Source organism: Anser brachyrhynchus (genome assembly GCF_964034855.1).
Source record: "Anser brachyrhynchus genome assembly, chromosome: 18".
NCBI classification, from domain to species: Eukaryota; Metazoa; Chordata; class Aves; order Anseriformes; family Anatidae; genus Anser; species Anser brachyrhynchus.
In genome coordinates this window covers 12482008-12502125 of record NC_137711.1, presented here as the reverse complement: position 1 = coordinate 12502125, position 20118 = coordinate 12482008, and the positions used below count along the sequence as shown (strand labels likewise).

Sequence of the window (20118 nt, the reverse complement as noted above, 5' to 3'; positions counted from 1 at the left end):
AGGCTGTGCGATCGCTGGCCTTGGAGATTTCTGAGGCTTGCTCACCCGGTCTGGTGTTGGTGATAATCCTGCTTCAAGTGACACGTTGGGCTAGAGATGTTCAGACATTCCTTCACACCGTCATGGCGATGTTTCTGCAAAACTCGTACATGGGAGAAAATTAGATCTTTGTCCCATGAAATAAACATGACAAACCTATACAGTAAGACTTATAAGTAGCTATGCAAAAGCATAAACCCTTCAAGAGGGGCCCTGTGGTCCCTGCCTGAGCTATGCTGTAGCAATGCCCATCTCCGGCTCAGCCACAGCCACGTCTGTGTTTGCCTACAGAGCCTACCGGGAAGAAAGATTCACATATGTTATATTAATCTTGGTGGCAGGTATCTGAAACAGGATATTTTTTTTTGTCTATTGTAGAAATAACTAAGCCTGCTGACAGCTGGCATCACAGAAGAGAAAGACGTCATTCCCAGTGAGCTTCTCACAGGCATCTTGTCTCTCCCAAAAGCCATGAACGGAGACAGCTCTGGGGATCACAGATTGGAAATTTGATGATCTTGAAGAACCACAGGCATAGGAGAGGATTAGCAAGTCAGGGATAAAAGGAGGCTTCTTTTTTTTTTTTTTATTTTCCCAGCCAGGAGACTGGGATTTAAATCACTATTTTTGTAACGACCCTATAGTCTAGGATTCATTTGATATTTAAGAAGACATCCAGTCTTTTTGTATTGTCTGGAGAACAAAAGGGATACTACTCAGAAAAAACAGTACTTCCTCATCATTTCCTGATCATTTATCACCCAAAGTGATAATTATTTACAAAATGAAAGGGGGTTCTTAAGAAATATGATATCTACTGTGTCCATCTACCAAAGCTGAGTATCTGCCAGATTATTTCTCCCACTGATTTCAGTAGCAGCATTCAGCCCCACACAGAATTAGTACTCACTGAACTGTTATGCGGAAGACACGTGAATACATTTGTGGAGGGGATTAATGCTCACCTCGTCCTGTTATTTGTAACCGAGTCTTTCCTTGAGCAGGTCATGAGAAATGAAATTACTGCGGAGAATGTCACAGAGAAGTAAGAGCCCTCTTTGTAAATGGCTGCCATTGTTACAGCTACACTGAGTAGGCTTTATGGCTCATAATAATTGTGTTATTCTGTATATTAAACAATTGCTGGTGGCTGCAAGCATAACAGTGGGCCATGTCCAATATAACTAAATCCCTCTAGATGTTTAAATTGATTCACACTGACATCCTGAAGCTCAGCAAAATTAAACTGCTCTCTACAGGTGCCCTTAAGAGTAAAACTTTCCTATTAAGCATTCTGGGAAAGGAGTACCAATGGTTAGAGAAAAGCTGAAAGACTACAATCCAACAGGATACGTATATTTTGTTCTCCTCTTACCGAACCCTGCTTGAAGTGTGGATTTGCAAGAGCAACAGGCAAAATGCCGTGCAATCTTTCAGTAGGTCCCCAGGTAGATGCATTCCCTTGGTGAGGCACCAGGAACTACACTGTATGACTGGTTCGTTTTTTTAAGGACACAGGACTTCACCAGAAAGCACGTGGTCATGATTTTCTTTGTGGTGCAACCTCTGCCTCCAGATCTTCAGTCCATTCCCCTCACCTAAAGCAGAGAAGGTGTATCAGGCTAGAAAACAGAAATGTCAAGGACTTTTAGCTGGGTAAGAAATGATAGTGGTGTTAGTAAGAATAAGAGAGATGAATATAAGACAGAGTATGTCTTTTGTTAGAACAATTTATATGATAGAAAAATAAAGGTAGAGATGTTTTTCAGGCACACCAGCTCTTTTCAGGTGGGAAAAAAGGTGTGAATTTCTGTCCATTTCCTCCAACTATATTAGCTGGTCTTGCAAAAAGAAATCTCAGCTGTGATGAACTCTGACTGTTTCCTTTGTCCTGTTACAAGTTATTGCACACACCTTTATAGCCCACCTGGTCCATGGGCCATGGCTGGGCCACCTGGAGGAGAGCTGCTGCTTGCCATTTTGTAGCTGCTGGGCTGTGAGTGCAGAGGGGAGACAGTGGCTTCTGGAGAGCAGCTGTGAGAGAAAGTCACGGAGACAGGGTGGAAGGCAGAGAAACAGTCTGCCAGGCAGAGTCAGGATCGTGTGTGGAGTGGGCTGGGGTAGGCCAAGACCTCCGTCTCCCCATCAAGTAACAGTGAGGTCCGAGATCAGCTCAGCTGTGCTGCCTCACTGCCATGGGCAAGACCAGCAAGAAGAAAGGGGGACAGAGAGGGAAGGGGCTGCTGAGCTGACAGAGAGCAACTTCTCCTGAGCACTTGGAAGGGTCTGCATGGAGGTGTCCCTGTAAGCTAGCAAAGTTCAGTGACACAAGCAACAGAAGGCAAAAGATCCCTGTCTTGAGAGGATAGGGTAGGGAGGAGGGGATCAACTTACAAACTGTTTCATCTCGATCTGTTTTATTCTTTGCTGCTCTAATTCAAAAGCAATCGTGCTGTAGTTTGTGTTTTAGAAATGTAACGGATTTCTAGCGGTTTGTGTACTTACTGCAAAAAATAAGTCGAGGCTTGTTCACTTTAAAGCTTTAGCTACTACGACAAGCACTTCCTAGAACTCCTCCCCACCTCCGCAGGCAGAAGAGACTTACCTCTGAAGGGAGCCTCCAGTAATACTTCTTTCTCCCATAAGAGGGAGGCCAAGAACATTTAGTATCCTTGAATATAATTTGAGCTACTTGAAAATTAGTTCCTCAATATTAGATGAAACTTTCTCCCTCCTTATGTCTCTCTGGAGTCTGCTTGGCAGAAACTTCAGCTAATCTTCAGTTAGGGAACCTAAACCTATCTAAAGGACAGAAGTTTTCAGATGAGAGTGCTGGAGGGATGGACCCAACAACCAAGCTGTGATACTGGGAGAGCCATGTTGCTGCCCAAGAACCTGCACCAGAGATGTCACTTGTCACAAAGCTCACTTGGGACATTCCATCGCTGAGGAGGAAACGGGACCCAAGGGCAGATTTACAAAGGTTTCACTAAAGTTTAATCATGATCATGAGGTTGCTCCTCCATTAGGGAAAGGAGAGGTAACCATTAAAATTTGCTACAGCTTATATACAGTTTGCAACAAAACACTGCACAAACACCTCCAATTGCATCATTACACCAGTCCTGACCCCGTCAGTCACCTTCCCTCATTGCTGGGCACAGTGGGCACAGTGGGCCTCCTGGTATGGGACAGGTGCAGGCCTCAGGCTGGATTCAGTCCTCTGTTTATGTCCCGAGACCTTGCTTTTCTCTGGAGTTAGTGTCTTTTCAAAACAGGATTTCTGGTGTTTTTGTCACACAATCTACACCACTAATGGAAAAGGAAAATGCCATCCTGGAGCGTATAAGCAGGATAAACTGGAGTAATGTGTCTAGCGAGGGACACTGTATTTGAAAAAAAAAAAAAAAGTGAATCAACAGAAGAAAGTCAAAGGAGGGCAGTGAGGATGCTGGGAGTTAAGAAAACATGAAGAAAGGCTGAAAGAATTGGGTTGATGCAGTATGTAGAGAAAGCCTGAATGAGGAGGTGAAGGGAAACATGTGCCTAAGAGGTCATTTCAAAGAAGGGAATTACTTGTCTTGCACGGCTGTAGAGAACAGGAAGGGATATAAGGGATTTCAGCTCAGACAAAAAAGCTTAAGTTAGGCTTTCAGATAATGTTGGGACAGTAGCATGCCAGAACAGATTGCTGGGGGATGGCACAATCTCCATCACTGGAGGTCTTTAAAAACAGGTATCCCAAAAATCTGTCAGGACAGGTATTGTTGATCCTCTCAAATTTGCAGGGCAAAATAAGATAAACAGTATGATTTTACCTAACTGTACCACATGCAGGTGGCATAAAGTAGAGATGGAAGCCAGGTGTCAGCTTCTGACAGTGTTTGCCAGTAGGCACTGTGTTTCTTTATTGTGACTTGTAAGATGTCATCTTCGGTCTTGAACTCTTGGTTAGGGCAGAAGAGAAAAGTTAAGCAGGAGGAAGAAGAGAAAGAAAGGTAGTGGAATTAGGGGAAGATGTCTCAGCACCAGGGGCTGGACTGCATATGCCCCCCTTAAGCATGTAACTCTGCATTTAAGGCTACTCCGGTGACAAAAGCAAGCTGTTTAAGAAGTATCATCTGGCCTTAGAGCACTTTGAAACAATGCTGAAAGAAGCCTCAGGTGGGGGTTTTCTCTTCTTCCCAGGAAAGTGCCAGGGAAGCTCATGGAGCAGATTATCTTGAGTGTCATCACACGGCACTTGCAGGGCAACCAGGCGATCAGGCCCAGTCAGCATGGGTTTATGAAAAGCAGGTCCTGCTTGACGAACCTGATCTCCTTCTATGACAAAGTGACACACTTAGTGGATGAGGGAAAATCTGTCGATGTGGTCTACTTTGATTTCAGTAAAGCTTTTGACACTGTTTCCCACAGCATTCTCCTCAAGAAACTGGCTGCTCATGGCTTAGACTGGCGTACGCTTCGTTGGGTTAAAAACTGGCTGGATAGCCGGGCCCAAAGAGTTGTGGTGAATGGAGCCAAATCCAGTTGGAGGCCAGTCACTACTGGCATCCCCCATGCTCAATACTGGGGCTAGTTCTCTTAAATATCTTTATCGATTATCTGGATGAGGGGATCGAGTGCACCCTCAGTAAGTTTGCAGACGACACCAAGTTAGGTGCGCGTGTCGATTTGCTCGAGGGTAGAAAGGCTCTGCAGGAGGATCTGGATAGGCTGGAGCGATGGGCTGAGGTCAACTGTATGAAGTTCAACAAGGCCAAGTGCCGGGTCCTGCACCTGGGGCACAACAACCCCAAGAAGTGCTACAGGCTGGGAGATGAGTGGTTGGAAAGCTGCCTGGCCGAGAAGGACCTGGGAGTATTGGTTGATAGTTGGCTGAATATGAGCCAGCAGCGTGCTCGGGTGGCCAAGAAGGCCAGCAGCATCCTGGCTTGTATAAGAAGCAGTGTGGCCAGCAGGACTAGGGAGGTGATTGTCCCCCTGTACTCGGCTCTGGTGAGGCCGCACCTCGAGTACTATGTTCAGTTTTGGGCCCCTTACTACAGGAAGGACATCGAAGTGCTTAAGAGAGTCCAGAGAAGGGCAACCAAGCTGGTGAGGGGTCTGGAAAACAAGTCTTACGAGAAGCGGCTGGGCAAGCTGGGATTGTTCAGCCTGGAGAAGAGGAGGCTCAGGGGCGACCTTATTGCGCTCTATAGATACCTTAAAGGAGGCTGTAGCGAGGTGGGGACTGGTCTATTCTCCCACATGCCTGGTAACAGGATGAGGGGGAATGGGATAAAGTTGCACCAGGGGAGGTTTAGGTTGGATATTAGGAAGAAATCTTTACCGAAAGGGTTGTTAGGCATTGGAATGGGCTGCCCAGGGAAGTGGTTGAGTCACCATCCTTGGAGGTCTTTAAAAGACATTTAGATGTAGAGCTTAGTGATATGGTTTAGTGGAGGACTTGTTAGTGTTAGGTCAGAGGTTGGACTCGGTGATCTTGGAGGTCTCTTCCAACCTAGATGATTCTGTGATTCCCTTCTGGGTTTCTTTTAGCCAAGGTTTTTACTTTGGTCCCCACCCGACCCATGTTGCAGCTGCATTGCTGCCATGTCCATGCCTTGCCATGTCCCCACTGAGCCAGACCTTGATCTGGGAAATTGACTTCCCAGTTTATCCTCAAATCTCCCTTGTCACGGTAGTCTTGCCTGGTAGTCTGGTGTCTTGGCTGAATCCGGTTACTGTCACAGGACCTGCCCTGCTCGCCTTGCCCAGGTCTGGGCCCTTGCTGCTGAGGCCATTGCCCTCACGCTGCATTAGGCTCAACTCCTGCAACTCCTCCCTAGCTGTCCTAGGTGCTCCCTGACATTGGGTAGGCAGAGGTATAGAGCTGGGATACTACTCTGCCAGGGGTAAAGTGTTCCCTCTGAGAATAATGGAGAAGAGGATAAGGGCACACCTTCTCCTGGAGATTAGTGCTTGTGCTGCTGCATGCAGTGGGGTCTGTGGCCTCTGTTGCAAATTTGGCTGAGGGCCATGACTGACCATTGCCACCAGCTGCACCCATGCAAACTGTGTTTAGGAAGGCCAGTTCCTGTGGGCAGCTCTGGGTGTGAGTGCTTCCTACTCCCATCCCCGCAAAGGAGTGGAGGGGACAGACTGTACACGCAGCTTTGGAAGAGCGAGTGATGGCTCCAGAGGAAGCAGCCGCCAGGTAAGACGACAAAGGGTTGTAGCCCAAGATCAAACCCAGCAAATAGGTCACTTGGATTTGGGCCTGAGTGCGTGAGGAGTGCACTCAAGCATTTGCCCAGGTGAAGGGAAGTGGTATCTGTGGCGAGGAGGAAGCAGACTGCTGTCCTTGCAGCAGACAGAGGACGGAGCAGAAACAGGAGGTGGTCAGAAACAGCTCTTTCATCAGTGGATCTCAATTTACAAAGGAGGTCAGAATTATTTCTGTGATACAAATAAGGACACAAGGACTGTTGTAGGTGAAGGGTCTCTTCCACGATATGTGGTGGGCTAGAAAGAGAGTCCACATCCCTTTAGACCCATTGCACTCCTCTAGTCCCTGTCATGTGCTGTCCCTAAGGCTGTAAGTTTGGTGGAGCTAGAGGTAGGATCAGAAACCAGGTAGAGGAAATGTGCTGGAACCAACAGTAGCTAACGGAGGAAATAAAATGATGATGAATGGTGGTGGTAAAAGGGGGTTGATGCCCTGGCTATTATGGAAAACACAGGAGGAAGTTACACTCTGCAGTGGTTAGGGAAGATGTTTCAGGTAAGACATGAAAAGACAAGTTTGCAAGTAGCTGCTTGTGCAAGAGCAAGTCATGGGTGAAGATGAGAAATGTGATCAAATGGGTTGGACAAACTGCCATCCCTCAGGGGGCCTCACTGAGGCAGGAAGATGGGGGATTGGGGAAATGAGACGTCTGGGCACCCCTGGTCAAGGAGGACGTTACGGTCAAACAGTGGGACATGCCATCACGTTGGGACCACAGCACGGCACAGGGCTCCTGAAAGAAACACAGTGGCCTCAAAGGGGCTCATGGCAAAGGGAGTGGGCAATGCTTCACCACCAGAGAAAGCGGGAGGGATGCAGAGCAGGGATGCTGGAGATGGGGCGGGGGGCTCGGCTCGGTGGGGGCCGGCAGATGGAGGCGCCCGGGCACAAAGGCCTCCCGGAGACCCACCCCGCAGGCCGGGCGCTGCCACCCGCGGGGGGCCGAAGGCGGAGCGGGGCGCAGAAGGGGGGCGTGCAGGAGGCATCGCCGAGCGCCCCCCGACCGTGCGGGGCAAGGGCCCGGCGGCGGCGGCGGCGAGCGGAGGTCCCGGCCGCGGTCGACGGCCCGGGGGCGGCAGACCCCGGCCCCGCAGGCGGAGGCAGCCGCGGGGCAGCCCGGCCCCGGCCGCCGCCCACCGCCCACCGGGGAGAGGCTGCGGCCCGGGCCCGCAGCGCGGAGCCTGGGCGGCCGCTGCGGGTGCCCCGCCTGGGAGGGGTTAAGCGGGAGCCCCAGCCCGGGGGCGGACGGCGAGGCTCCGGCGCCTGCTATACGGCGTCGGGGCTCTAGGTGTCCTGCCTGGGAGGGTCCCTGCTGCATTGCAGCCTCCGCGCCGCTCCGTCTCTGGCGCACACAATGGCGACTCCCAGCCCCAGCAGCGGCTCCGGCTCGGGCGGCGGGAGCGGGCCGGGCCCCGGCGGCCCGCCGGCACACGCGGCCGTCAGCAGCATGCAGGGTAAGCAGCCCCGCGCTAGGCCGCGGCCCGGCCGCCGCTTCCGGGCCGGGCAGCGCGCCCCGCTCTAGGCCTCGCCGCGGCCCCGCTGCCCCCGGCGGCGCGGCGCGGCGCGGCCCCGCCTGCGGGCCCCGCGACCTCGGCGGGCAGCGCCGGGCCCGGGGGCGCGGGGGGCCGGGGGCGGCGGCGGCCTCGCCGCTTCCTCCCGGCCCGGCGCTGCCCCGGTCGGTCTGGGGCAGGCGGGTGCCGCCCCCCGGGGCGCGGGCGGGCTGCGCTTCTCGGGGCTCGGCCGCCCTGGGTTCCCCGCGCCGGGCCCCGGCCGGGCGGGCCCGGACCCCGCGGCAGCGGCGCTGGGGACCCGCTCCCGAGCGGGCCGGGGGGTGCGGCCGTGCCCGGCCCGGAGCCGCGCGGCCCCCTCGCCGCCAGCTTGGGGCTGCCGCCCCGGCGCGGCCCTCCCGCCCGCCGGGCTGCCCCGGGGGCTCTGCGCGGCCCCTCTCCGGGCCGCCCCCCGCGGCGCCCCGCTGCAGCCCCGCGGGTGCCGCGTGTCGCCAGGCCGCAGCCGGAGGCTCGGCGGAGGGCGGGGCCGTGCCCGCCGCGGCGGGGCCGGGAAGCGGGGCTCGACCTCGGCCTGCGCGACCCCGGGAGGCGGTGGCCCCGTGCGGCCGGCCCGGAGCGGTCGGGGAGGGGGGCCGGGGGCAGGCAGGAGCGAGACAAAAGCCGGGGGTTTAGCTGCGGGTTTTCTCCGGCCCGCTCCGTTTTGTGCCCTCCCTGCTCGTGCCTCTGCCCTGGGCGGTGACCTGCGGGGGGGTGGGCGCGCAGCAGCCTCTGCCCAAATGCAAGTTTCTGGTGGCGGGTCCAGCCCGGCAGGACCGTGCCAGGTACCGTGTAACGCGCTGCTCTTTTCCCCGGGAGCGCAGCGTTGTTGGTGTTAACGAGCTGGGGTAGAGCCCCGGGGGAGGGGGCTGGCCAGGGGGCAGCCGGGGTAACGTTTTGGCAAACGCTGCTGCCCGTGTGCTGCTGCAGTAGCCGGGCTCTTGCTGGCCTTGGGAGGATGGCTCTGACCCGACTCCCGCCGGACTCTCCTCGGCGTTGCTCGCTGAACGGTTCTGCTGCTTGGCATTTCTTGTTCCTTTGTGTCTGTTCATATGTTTTTCTCGAGACAGATGTTTAAGTAAAAACAGTTTAATGGCAAACTTGTGGTTAAATTTTTGTTGTTGTTTTATTCTGATGGAAATTTAGAGCGTTATACTAGGGTAAGGCTGCCAGACTTCCCATCTGCACTTGTTGATGGTTGAGTATTCTTGTAAAAACAGTGGATATTTATTTTTCAGAAAAGCCACAGCGAATACCTTTGGAGTTTTTTCTTTAGAGTTACACCACTGAAAAATACTCTCTGCTTAAGCAGCATTTTAGACTCTGTTAGTCTGAGGCCACACAGTGTTTGTTTATTTTTTTAATTTAATACAGGAATGGTAATACTAAGGAAGCTGTTTGTCCTGTTTTGGGAACTTTTTATTTCATTTTTTAGAAGAAAGAAGAAGGAAAGGTCATGATCTCTCTGTTGACAGGAGGAGTACAGGAGCTCTCAGCTAAAAAATTGTCATGTTTTGCTACAATCTGTTCTGTCCTGTTGGGAGGGACTGCTTGGAGGCTGACAGGGAACCTGTTTGGGTGGAGAATTGATTATATAAACTACAGAGTTTGGTGTACGGGGAACTAGACAGCAAACTTTCACTGTTTGCAGCTTCCACTGTGTGAAGGTCTCGTGTTTGCTAAACTAAGGAGTTAGTACCTGTTGGGCCCTAGGAAGGTGATACTATACAGGTTCACAATACCTTTCAAGAACCATAGTTCCAAACCTCTTAAATGAAGTGCATGGCTCAAGAACTCGACTGAAGGCACAATATGCAAAAGCAGTTGTGATGAGACCAGAAATAGCCATGTTGCAGTGCAGTTAAAACTTTGTGTTACCCCTTTTATTTTCCACCTGACCCATATTCTTCGTATTTATGAATCATTCCCCTGAATTCTATGCATCTTCAGGGCTGCAAGTTTGGTTTTGTACCATGACATAAGAACCAGTGATGCAGTGTGAGTTTGCAATGACATAGAAATATCCACATCCTTTCTCCAGGGGAGGAAGGGCAATTGTTTCTTTTGTAGTTTCTTGCAAGTGTCTATTTAAACATGAATTCAGGAAGACAAAGGCCAGTTTGATGTTATGCAGGTGTTTGCAGTAAAATCTGGTGTTAAATAAATAGTTGTTTAGTTGTTGTTGTTAAGGTAGCAGATGTGTGTTGAGGTGTCCTGGGAGTAGCTCAGTGGCTCTAGAAAACTTCCTCGCAGAGGTGAGCATGTTGCTGTTGCGGTGGTCGTGAAGGGAATTCCCTGAAGTTGGCAAAAAGAAACTCCTTCCCATGAGGACAGTCCTCCACCAGGATCACCGTGTGGCTGTGCAACCACCTGTAGGAAAAAGAGGGAGACACCTATAGGAAAAAGGGGGAGACATGTGGGGCAGGAAGGGCTGCCTCTGCGGGCTGGTGGCAGGTCCATCGGGCATCCCACCTCCCTCCTCTCACCAGCGCTGGTTCCCTGTTGACACTGACATCTCTGCAAGCTGAGCTGTTGCAAAATGAATCTGCCAGAAGAAAGGCAGCAAGATTTTTCTAGTTTGGATGCCGAGTGTTTGCTCGGCATGGGGTTGTGTGAGCAGTGGTGCGAGGAAGGCGCAGGAATGTGTAACTGGGTGGGGAGAGAAGTAAGTAGGACTGCGTCGTTGTTGGTCTAATTGGCTTAAATGGTATGATGAGGTGCAGCAGGGAAGTCGTTAAGCTGCAAGGAGTAATTATAGTAAAAAATAAGTTTTGGTGAGTTAATTTTCAGCTAGAACTGTTCTCTAGTTTCAGCTAGAAGTGTTCTCAGTGCAACTGCTACTCTGAAGGAGGTAATGGGAACGAGTGGTTGTGGGGCGGGTGGGACAGCGGCTGTGGGCTCAGCCAATGCTTGTGCTGGCCATGAAGGAGCCATGGACCTGCTCTCTGGGATAGCGATTGCTTCTGGAGGTTGTGCTGAGAGGACGTGCTTGAACAAGTTGGCCTGTGGTTCAAAGCCTTTTGCAGGGGATTTTCTGTGTGTTCCGAGGGCTGGTCCTTTTGTAAGGGGTCTCTGCTATTATGTAGGATAGCAGGGCCTAGGGATGAGGAGTGGGCCAGGTGGTGGTAATGCAAGGGTGAAGTTGTCATGGAAATTGAGGCCTGTCGTGTTGATATCTGGAGCTGGGCAAACAGATCCAGGGCATCAGAAAGTCTTTGCAGACCACCCAGTTTCATTTTGTTTTGTATCAATATCCTATGGAGTTTCTGTGTAAAGCTTCTTTAGATAGCCCGGTGTCTCTTAGACTCAGTGTCACCGTACTCACACCAGGCTTATTGTGCAGTGATGACCCTCAAGCCTTGCAGTCACGTAAAGCGTTGCTTCAAATCTTTCCACCCATAGTGTTCTGCATTTCCAGCTTCATTCTCCTGTCTTCTCCTGGCTGACTGCATTAGCCTTTCTTGCCCAGGCACGTGGGAGCTTCATTTGTTCCCAAAGGCAGGTTCCTGGCACATGTGGTTGGTAGAGCTGTGTTCAATGCATGGTTGGCAGATCAGAGACAAAGGAGGGCTGGAATTTTAAGTATTGAAAATAGTTGTTATTTAATTATTTTCTTTTTCTTTTTTCTTTTTTTTTCCTTTCTTTCTTTTGTTTTTTCTTTCCTTTTCTTCTGGTTGTTTTTTGGACAAAACAGAGGTTCTGTGGGAAGTAAGATATTGAACTTTGAGAGTGATTTTAAAAAAACACAGAAATAAAAATACAAAACCAAAACAGTAATTTGAGGAATTTTGCATTTCTCTTACTGACAGAATTAGTAACAGTCTTTACTGCTGATGTTATGTAGGAAACTATCCTTTGAAGAATTAGGGTATGAAATTTAGAAATTTAATTAATTCAAAGGCATAGAGAGAATTTTAATTCTAATTGGGAGCTGAGGAGTCAGTCATCATACCTCCAGACCCAAGCAAGAGTTAGGAAACACTCGTAACTGGCTGTTGTGTATTTGGCTCCTGCATTCAGCTTCCAAGGGCCCTGGAGGCTAACCAGGACTTTTCCAAGTACTTACTGCTTGTAATACTCTGGTGTCTTTCTAAAACCAAGCATATATACTGTTTATATCTTTTCAGAGTGTACACAAACAGTTCAGACATTGGATGGGCTGGGAATTTGGGATTCTCAGTTCCCTTCACGTCTGTTTCTCTGTCCCAGCCTTTGCCCCTTCTACTCCCCTGCCTGCACCCCAGCCATAACCTGTTGGGTTTTAGCAAGAATCGGAGAATTGTGATATCTGGTTAGACAGTCTCCTGTGTGGATATGTAGCATGAATTCTGGACAGGGAGATGGCAGAGGGGTTGTTGCCTGAGTGTGTTAAGAGGCTAGACTCCTGCTCTCACCCGTGGATGCCATTCAGTGAAGTATCGGGGTTGGGAGATAGGTTTCTGCACAAGTATGAGGAAGCTCTGCCCTGTACCTTTCTTTACCTGACAGAAAAGAGCTTCCAGGAGGCATTTCAGTAGGTCACGTATCATTCATATTTAGCATGCAGCAGAATTGGTGATTGCAGAGATGAACTTTGCCAGTCGCTGTTGTCGGATGAACTTGCTGTTGGTGTGTGACCTGTGCTGTGTCTTTGAGGTGACTATAGTTTCTTCAGACAGCATGGTGAAAAGTATTGCTGAAACCGTTTGTGGGCGGCACTGTGACCAGAATGCTCCTTGTTAGGGGAATTCAGTAAGAGAGGCCATCATGCCTGCATCTTCCTCCTCTTCGTGCTACTGCCTTGGTGAGTGCAAGGAGTGACCTGAGCAGCTCTTCTCCTTGTTCGTCAGGAGGAGGGAAATGCGACCTCAAAGCCTCTGTGCTGAGGTGTTGGACCTGCCAGGGCACAGTGTGAGCAGCCTCAGTCCTGAAGTCAAAGCTGCGCCAGCAGGGAGTGGGCCCGTGGGTCTGCGAGCAGAGCGGTTGCTGGCGGCGGCCTGGCGGAAAGGAGAGACCCGTCCTGGGGGCTGTGTCTGCGGAGAGCGGCAGGCAGGCAAAGGGCTGGTGTGTGGACTTCCTTCTCTGCGCAGAGGGGCATAAGAAAGTAAGGGCATGGGGAGAAAGTAAGGAAAACAAGTGGCAGTAAACACAGGAATTTGCTTAGGGAACCTCAAAGAATGGAATTTGGGGAACAGGAAGGCAGTTGAGAAGTAAAGAGCAGAAAGTGAGCAGCAGGTTAGGTAAGAAGCAACGTTTGAAAAGCCAGCGTAAAAGAAACAGATGATACATGTAAGAGAGCAGGGAAGATAGAAGAGAACAAGATGAAAAAGTGAGGAGTTTGGGGGGTGGAATTAATCCTTGTCCTCAATAGGTGATAAAGTACACATTATTAAAGTACACATTATCTTTCACTGCATATTATTAACCTGTTGTTCTGATGTAGGCAAAGCGAAATGTATCTTTAACTCATTGAATAAAATGAGAAGCTGACTGCCATTATTCTTGCCCACAGTGGAATTATAGAGCCATTGTGTGTTAACATAGGCTGCTGTTGCAAACTGACGTTTGCAGATTTGTCAGATTGGTGTGTATACATCGACTTTGACATGTTTGCGTTTATTATAGAAGGTAAGATACTTGTCTGGTGAGCAAATCAGCGTACTTCAGTTTATTTGAACCCGCTAGTTCATTCCCATACTGTAGCCCTGCTAGGATATGGCTGACATGCCGTACTTCTCCTTCGTGCTTGTCTTAGTGTATACCTCTGCATGTAGTACTGTATGTGTAAGCAAATGTTACGGCATTTCAGCTTTCTATTTCAATTTACTTATCCGTTTTCCTGGTAAAGGAGTGGCCTGAAAATAGTAGTTAAGTCTCATCAGATGCTAGGAGTTTTTTTCTGATATTTCATGCTGACTTGATGGAGCTGACAGAATTGGAAACCACATCATTGTCTGTCTGGCAAAAAAACAAAAACACCGTCCAGTGGGAGAAAGAAGAGTGCTGTGAGAAAGGAGAAAAAAAAAAAGGCAAACCGCCAGAAAACTTTCCAATCTTTATTTTACTGAGAAGGGGTCCCCAAAATTAGAGTCATTCATAGACATATGTGTATGGAGTGAAACATTAATTACGGGAGTCTTGTGTAACCACATCAAGCTATGCGTGTATCAGACAAATGCCTTGTTAACATCGTATAGTTAGGACGTGATTGCTGCCTTTGAAGTCGGCCATCTTCTATTGGATTTAGATTTGATAAAATCTTATGCGAGCTTAAAGAATGTGGAGGCTCGCTTCTCAAAGTGAGGAATAGCTTCCATAACCAGTGGAGGTGTGAAGGAGAAACTGCATGAGAGAAACTGCTTGGAGTGTTTGTGTCGTCCTCTGCCCTGTGGGACAGGAACCAGCAGCAGATGTCAGTCCAACTTTCACTGAAATGATGATTATTAAGAAGGTACAAAGATCTCTGATCTATGAATGAATGTTCTGCTTCTGGCACCCTCTCAAAGGTTTGAGTACACTGATCTGGACTAGCTTTCAAAAGGTGCTGGTTATGTTCCCAGATCTGATGTATCTTATTTAAAATGCACTGCATTGTATTCACTGAAGATAAATGCCTCTTTAGATACGTATATTTTTGTTGTGCTTCTGTCTGCGTGCTGAGGCTACAGCATCCCTTGCGGGGAGGTGGGAATCGCTGTGCTGCAATGGCAGCATGAAGAAAACTCAGCTGACTTTGCCAGTTGAACCTTTCTGTGGTGACTGTGGGGCTGTCATCTAGTCTCTGGGGACATGGGTTCTTCCATGGATATTCTGGTCAGGATGGATTATTATCATCACACAGCCTGGCCTCCTGCTTAATGAGAGGTGAACAAATGTATCAGAAATTCCTGTGTTGAACTTGATCTTTTGTGGTTTGGTTCTAGCATCTCTTGTACAGAGGGAAACCCAGTCCCTGCGAAGATAGCAAGTTTAGGACAAACTGCGTTTTGAAGTAAACTGGTTCAGTAGTTACTGCATTTTTGGGCTGGATTTTTTACTATCATTTTGGTCAGTTTCTGGTGATAGGTGTTGGCTGTGTGGTTGCAACCTAAGGAGTCTACTCTGTGCAATTGCAGTTAACCAGTGTGAATCCTGCACCGTCTTAGTTGAGTCTGCTGGTGTTCCCTGCAAAGGCCCTTTCTCATCTAGATATTCAGGTTTCTTTTTAATGTTGCAGGCTTGTTTGACTGCAGAAGAAACGTATGAGCAGTGGGTAAATGCAGTGCCTGTTGGTCTCTGAATTTTTTTTTTCCCTTTTAGAAAGATGTGCTGTTATAGCTGGATTAATTAACGTGTGATAGTTAACTCGTGGTAAATCCCAAGTGAGACAGTTCAGTTCGCCTGCGCTTCTGCAGTTCAACTTGCAGATAATTTGAATACGGTGTCACTTCTAGGCTTTAACAGTAGAATAGCCAGCACATACCTAGTTGTCCCCCTGTACACACATGCTACTCTTTGGTGATGATGGGTATCTGAAAAAAAATCTGTGAAGCTCAAGCCTTTCAGTAGGCAACTGACCCTAGATGTTTAGGGAAGCAAAATATCAAAACATTTTGATATTAAAACTACCGGAAAGAAGGTGCCCTTACCTATTCTAAGGGTGCCTAGGGGTTAAGTACTTGTCCACAAAGCATGAGATTGCGAGGGGGATGCATTACATCTCATTCTTCAGGGACAGAGTTGCAGGGAGGATGTGTGCAGCCTCAAAACCCTCTAGTTTTTACTCTTTGTCTGAAGAAGACAAAGGAATTTTTGCTGTGACTCTGTGCCCTGTTTTATATCCTAGTCCCACATCCTTATACCATTGCTGAATTGCTGGACAAGTTACCTCCATTGTTAAGCTCTTGCTGAGTTTTGCTAGGTGGGCTTGTTCTGCAAGCTGTACATAGGAGGCTTGGAAAACTGACACTGTAGGTGGCACGACGTACGGCAGCCTGTTGAAGGGATGTGTGCTGCAGGGAGCACAATGTTTCTGTACCGAGCTTCTGGAGCACTGGAGCAAGGGTCAGGGCTGGAAGTGGGAACTTGCTCCAATGTTAGCTTCTCTGGCAGGGGTGTTCATGCTGCTTGTGACTGTGCTTTTGAAAACCCATAGGCACCTCTAACAGCCCTCTGAATGATCGCCTTGTAGCCATCTGCCTTGTCCCGGCTGTGGGGGACAGGTCGCCTTCCCCTCTGAAGTGGCAGAGTTTCTCCAGGACAGGTAGGACTGTGCTGCTGCAGGTGGCAGGAGGGAGGAAACCACCTTCCTGGAGGCGGGCAGCCAGCCTGCTGGCTTCGCTCCACCAGTAGTCAAACTCTGCATGTCCGCAGATCCACTGCGTGTATGTTTATCCTAAATCCCATGCTCCCTGAACTAATCTAAGCCAAAGGCAGTTGCTCGCAGCTGGAGAGAGGTCTCCTTGCAAGCTTGTGCTGGGTGTTGATGCCGCGTCAGTGTCTAAGGCCACATGGAAGCTGGCACGCTGGTTTACAATAACCTCATGTATTAGAAGAGCACCATGTTGGACCTAATTAGCTTCCTGCCTTCCTTTAATCCTAGTGTTTTTACCTCTTGGTAACTACCTTAACTAGATTGGTCTTCTTCCAAGATGTTTCTGGAAGTTGAACAGCATAGAGTGGAGGAGAGAGGTCAGCAGCAAGGCAGATTTGGACTAATTCATATGGCTTAATATTTTAAACTTGGTGCACCCAGAGGACAGGAGGGATCCATTTTATACCAAAGGATGTAAAAGAGACAAACTCTGGCAGCCAAATATACTTGCAAGTGATGATAAGGGTGGGAGGGAGAACTGAAAACATGTTCTACCTCAGTATTTGAGCATGACCTATGCAAAAGCTTTGTGTCAGCCTTAGTGCCTGTGTTCAGGAGTCAGTATTTTGAACAGGCTGCGTTTCTGACTTCAATTTTTAACTTTTCACTTCGCTCTGTTTTAAGTTAGCTTAAGCTGTGTCTTGTGGGCACCTGCAAAGTTACCAAGATTCCTGTAGTCTAGCCCCTTTTATAGCGTTGGGGGAGGCTCTAAGTTTTGAAGATACCTGCGATGTGCATTTCGTGGTCTGCTTAGGTGCCCGTTACTTCAGGATACATTCTGTGTATTCTGTGCAGCAGCAGTATGTTTGTGCCTCCCTATGCTGAAAGGTGCAAATATGACTTCTGTCAGATATCACAGACTTATTTAAGTTTCTGTGCATAGCTTGCATTTCTTTTTTTTTAAAGAAGCCTGGGCTACAAGTAAGTAAAGGTCCTTGCAGAAATCTCGGCACAGCCTACTGCGTGCCTGCTCCCCACTTGCCCAGACCCTGCGCAAGGCACGCGTGTCGTGTGCCTGGATTTGCATCAGGACTGTCATGTGATGCTGCAGACCATCTTCCAAAACGTGTGACCTTGTCTCCTGAGGCTGTAGCCCTCAGTGGAGGGGACTCTGCTATTGCTCTTTGTGAGGAAATACAGCATGGTGCTGCCAAGCCTCTGCTCCCCCTCTGCCTCCCAGTTCTGCTTTGAAATGAGCTCAGCTGCAGTTCGCATGAACATGTGCAGTAACTTTGTGCTTAGCGGGGTACGGCCCATTAATTTTTGTATGAGCATCAGGGGACGCAGGGAGTATGTATATTGCACAAATTGCGTATTTATTAGCTGCTAAATTGATTTCCTCTTCTCCAAATCGAAGCCTTTGTATGTGCCCTTTACTGGGGGCAGAGCAAGCCCTTCAGGAAGCAGACGGCTTGCACTGATCGTGGAGCGAACAAAGAGTCCAAGCGCCAGGAATTAGCCAGTGTTTTGAATAATTTATTTGATCTTTCTGAGGTGCTTCAGGAGATGCCCTTTGGCATAAGGAGGACAGCTGTTGGGAGCAGGCACAGCTGAGCTAAAAGGGAATCAGTCCTTTTATTGTGTTTTGTCCAGGCTTATTATTTCTGTGGAGCAGAAGAGTTTTATGGTTTGCTTTGGACCTGATTCTCTGGAAGAAGTTCTCTGAACTGAATTAGCCATCACTTTGCTTTTGGACCAGAGAGCAAAGTGTTTGTACTTTGAAGAGGTTTGTGGACAGAGATGAAACGGTTTCCTTTAAAAACACATGGCTGTGTTTCTTTGACCTGGGAGGGGTTATGGAATAAGATAAAAGCATTGCATTTGGAAATCCCTTCTGGGGAGTGATGGGACCATGCCTGAGTTTTCCTGTAAAGACCACTTCCCCTACTGAACCGTGTCAGCACAGAACTTGGTCTCATGCCAAGCAGTTGGAACCCTTGCCCTACCTTTGATGTACTCTTCTTTCCACTCATCCCGCTCAAACTTGGAGGGGCCGAAGGTGGGATGGAGCGGGATATTGTGTGAGGATGATCAGAACCACTTTGTAGAAGTGGTCAAGACTGGAAGCCTAGAGCAGAGGGACAGAGTGGCTGTTGTCCTTTCGGACAACCTGATGACAGGCTGTAGAGACTGTATGGACCCCAGATGTTTTTACTGCTGAAGAGGTGTTACCTTCCAGAAAAACTGGAAGAGAAACTATATGTCATGGTGCCATATAGAAGTGAGTATGCTGCTTCAGGACATGTGAGTCCTTTCTTCAAGGTACCTTTTTTTTTTTTTTTTTTCCCACCCTCAAGGTAGCAGTAGCAGCCAGGATGTGGAAACTAGGGCATTTGGATGTCTGATGTAAGATTAGTTTCCTTGCTGATCTGGGGACGAGTAGAGGTTAGCTCTCTCCTAAGAACTACTGTTCTGATGTAGCCCAACTGTTAAAACTAGCAAGTGTGACTGCATGGTATCAGAAGCATGTCCGCAAGTTCGTGCAAAGGAGTTATGAGTGAACTCTGACATCCGTTGGAAGAAGGATCTGAAGGCACAGAGACCTGCTGCTATGGGCAGCAGCTCGGCAGTTGAGTTCTTGCTGCACAGGGACACACATGTTGTTGAACAAGCTTGCTGGTGTTCTCCTGGAAATACAAAATCTATTTTAAAATATGTTTCTAATTTGTTTATTTCTTTTTGAGAGGAGTTGGAATAAGATCCTGGAGCTCTTTATGTGCACGTAGCAGAGTTATGGCCAAATAAGCTTTCTAAAGCGTAAGCATTGCTGCTGCACCTCAGTGCTAGATATCATCGGGTTGAAAACAAGACTTTGCTATCTGGCCTGCTCATGTGGCCTTGTTCCTGCTGCTCTCTGTGAGCGGCAGAAGGAACTTCTCAACAAGCATGGAAGCGGTGAAAGTTGCGATGGTGGGAGCTGGTGTCTGCAGCTCACGTGTGTCTGTCCATATCCTTGCGTTAGATGGCTTGGCTGATTTCACCATCAAGGTACACGATTTGGAATATCTTGGGCTTTGAATTGGAAATTTCAAGTCTGGTTTGTGGCTATGACTGCTTTTTTTCCTGCCCTATGAAAATACACTGTAAATGAAGAATGTGTGAACACAGGCTGCATTTCAGCTAAGACGTGAGATGTTTCTGGGGCTGGTCATTTGCTTTAATATAGACAGGTCTTAGTCACAACTAACTTGAACGTGAGCCCAAAACAGAACTGGCAGCAGGGAACCTGCTTCATCACTGAGTTGCCAAAGGTCTGCGCCGATCCCTGCGTCATTCCAGGGCACTGTGGTGCTCTCAGCACTGGGATAGGCTCCAGGAGCTGCTTGTCCATGGTGCTATTTCAATGTAGTAAATAGAAGCTTTCTGGGAAGGTTTGCATTGGATATCCCTGTAAAATCTGATTAATACTCTGACTTTTTTGGCAGTGAAGCTCTAGCCACCCAGCATTCATATTCTCCAAGAAACCCTGTGCTGGCATGTCCTAAGTGTTCGAGACCCAAAACAAACAAAATGAAAGCAGCTTGGCAACATTCTTCAGCTATTTGGTTGTCCATGCTGCAGAGCGATGCACCAAGTTGCAGATGTAGTAACACTGGCATCAAAATCTTGCTGTCCATTAGGGCATCGTATTCAAAAGGTTTGGGTTTTACAGCCAATGCTGGTTGCTCCGTGGCACCTCAGCCATGTGAGGTGAGGGTTGGGTTGTCTACTTCCAAGCTACCAGGAGTAGTTGCTGCCTCCTGCCTGGTGGGAACGTTGCCTCCTGTTCACAAGGACAAGCAACTGCGTGGTCAGGGTTTCATCCAGAGAGACCCACAGGTGAACTGAGCAGGGTGACTGTGTTCACCATGGGATCCAGCATTCATTGCATCCACAGCAGTCTCGCAGCAATGCTGTCTGCTAAATTTGTACCTGTCGTTAAAATCCAAAAG

The 20118-nt window shown here is 49.0% G+C and overlaps 1 protein-coding gene across 6 annotated transcripts in view; it reads left to right on the top strand.

Annotated features, from left to right (window-relative positions):
* The first annotated feature begins 7479 nt into the window (after positions 1–7479).
* MAP2K4 (mitogen-activated protein kinase kinase 4) overlaps positions 7480–20118 on the top strand; it is a 94562-nt gene continuing 81923 nt past the window's right edge. Inside the window, exon 1 of one of the 6 annotated variants that reach the window (XM_080560551.1) lies at positions 7480–7764. In XM_080560551.1, the coding sequence (XP_080416677.1) occupies positions 7665–7764 (100 nt within the window). In that variant the 5' untranslated portion in view covers positions 7480–7664. The remainder of the gene's footprint in view (positions 7765–20118) is intronic. The other 5 variants (XM_080560553.1, XM_080560552.1, XM_080560554.1 and 2 more) reach the window with 5 other exon arrangements.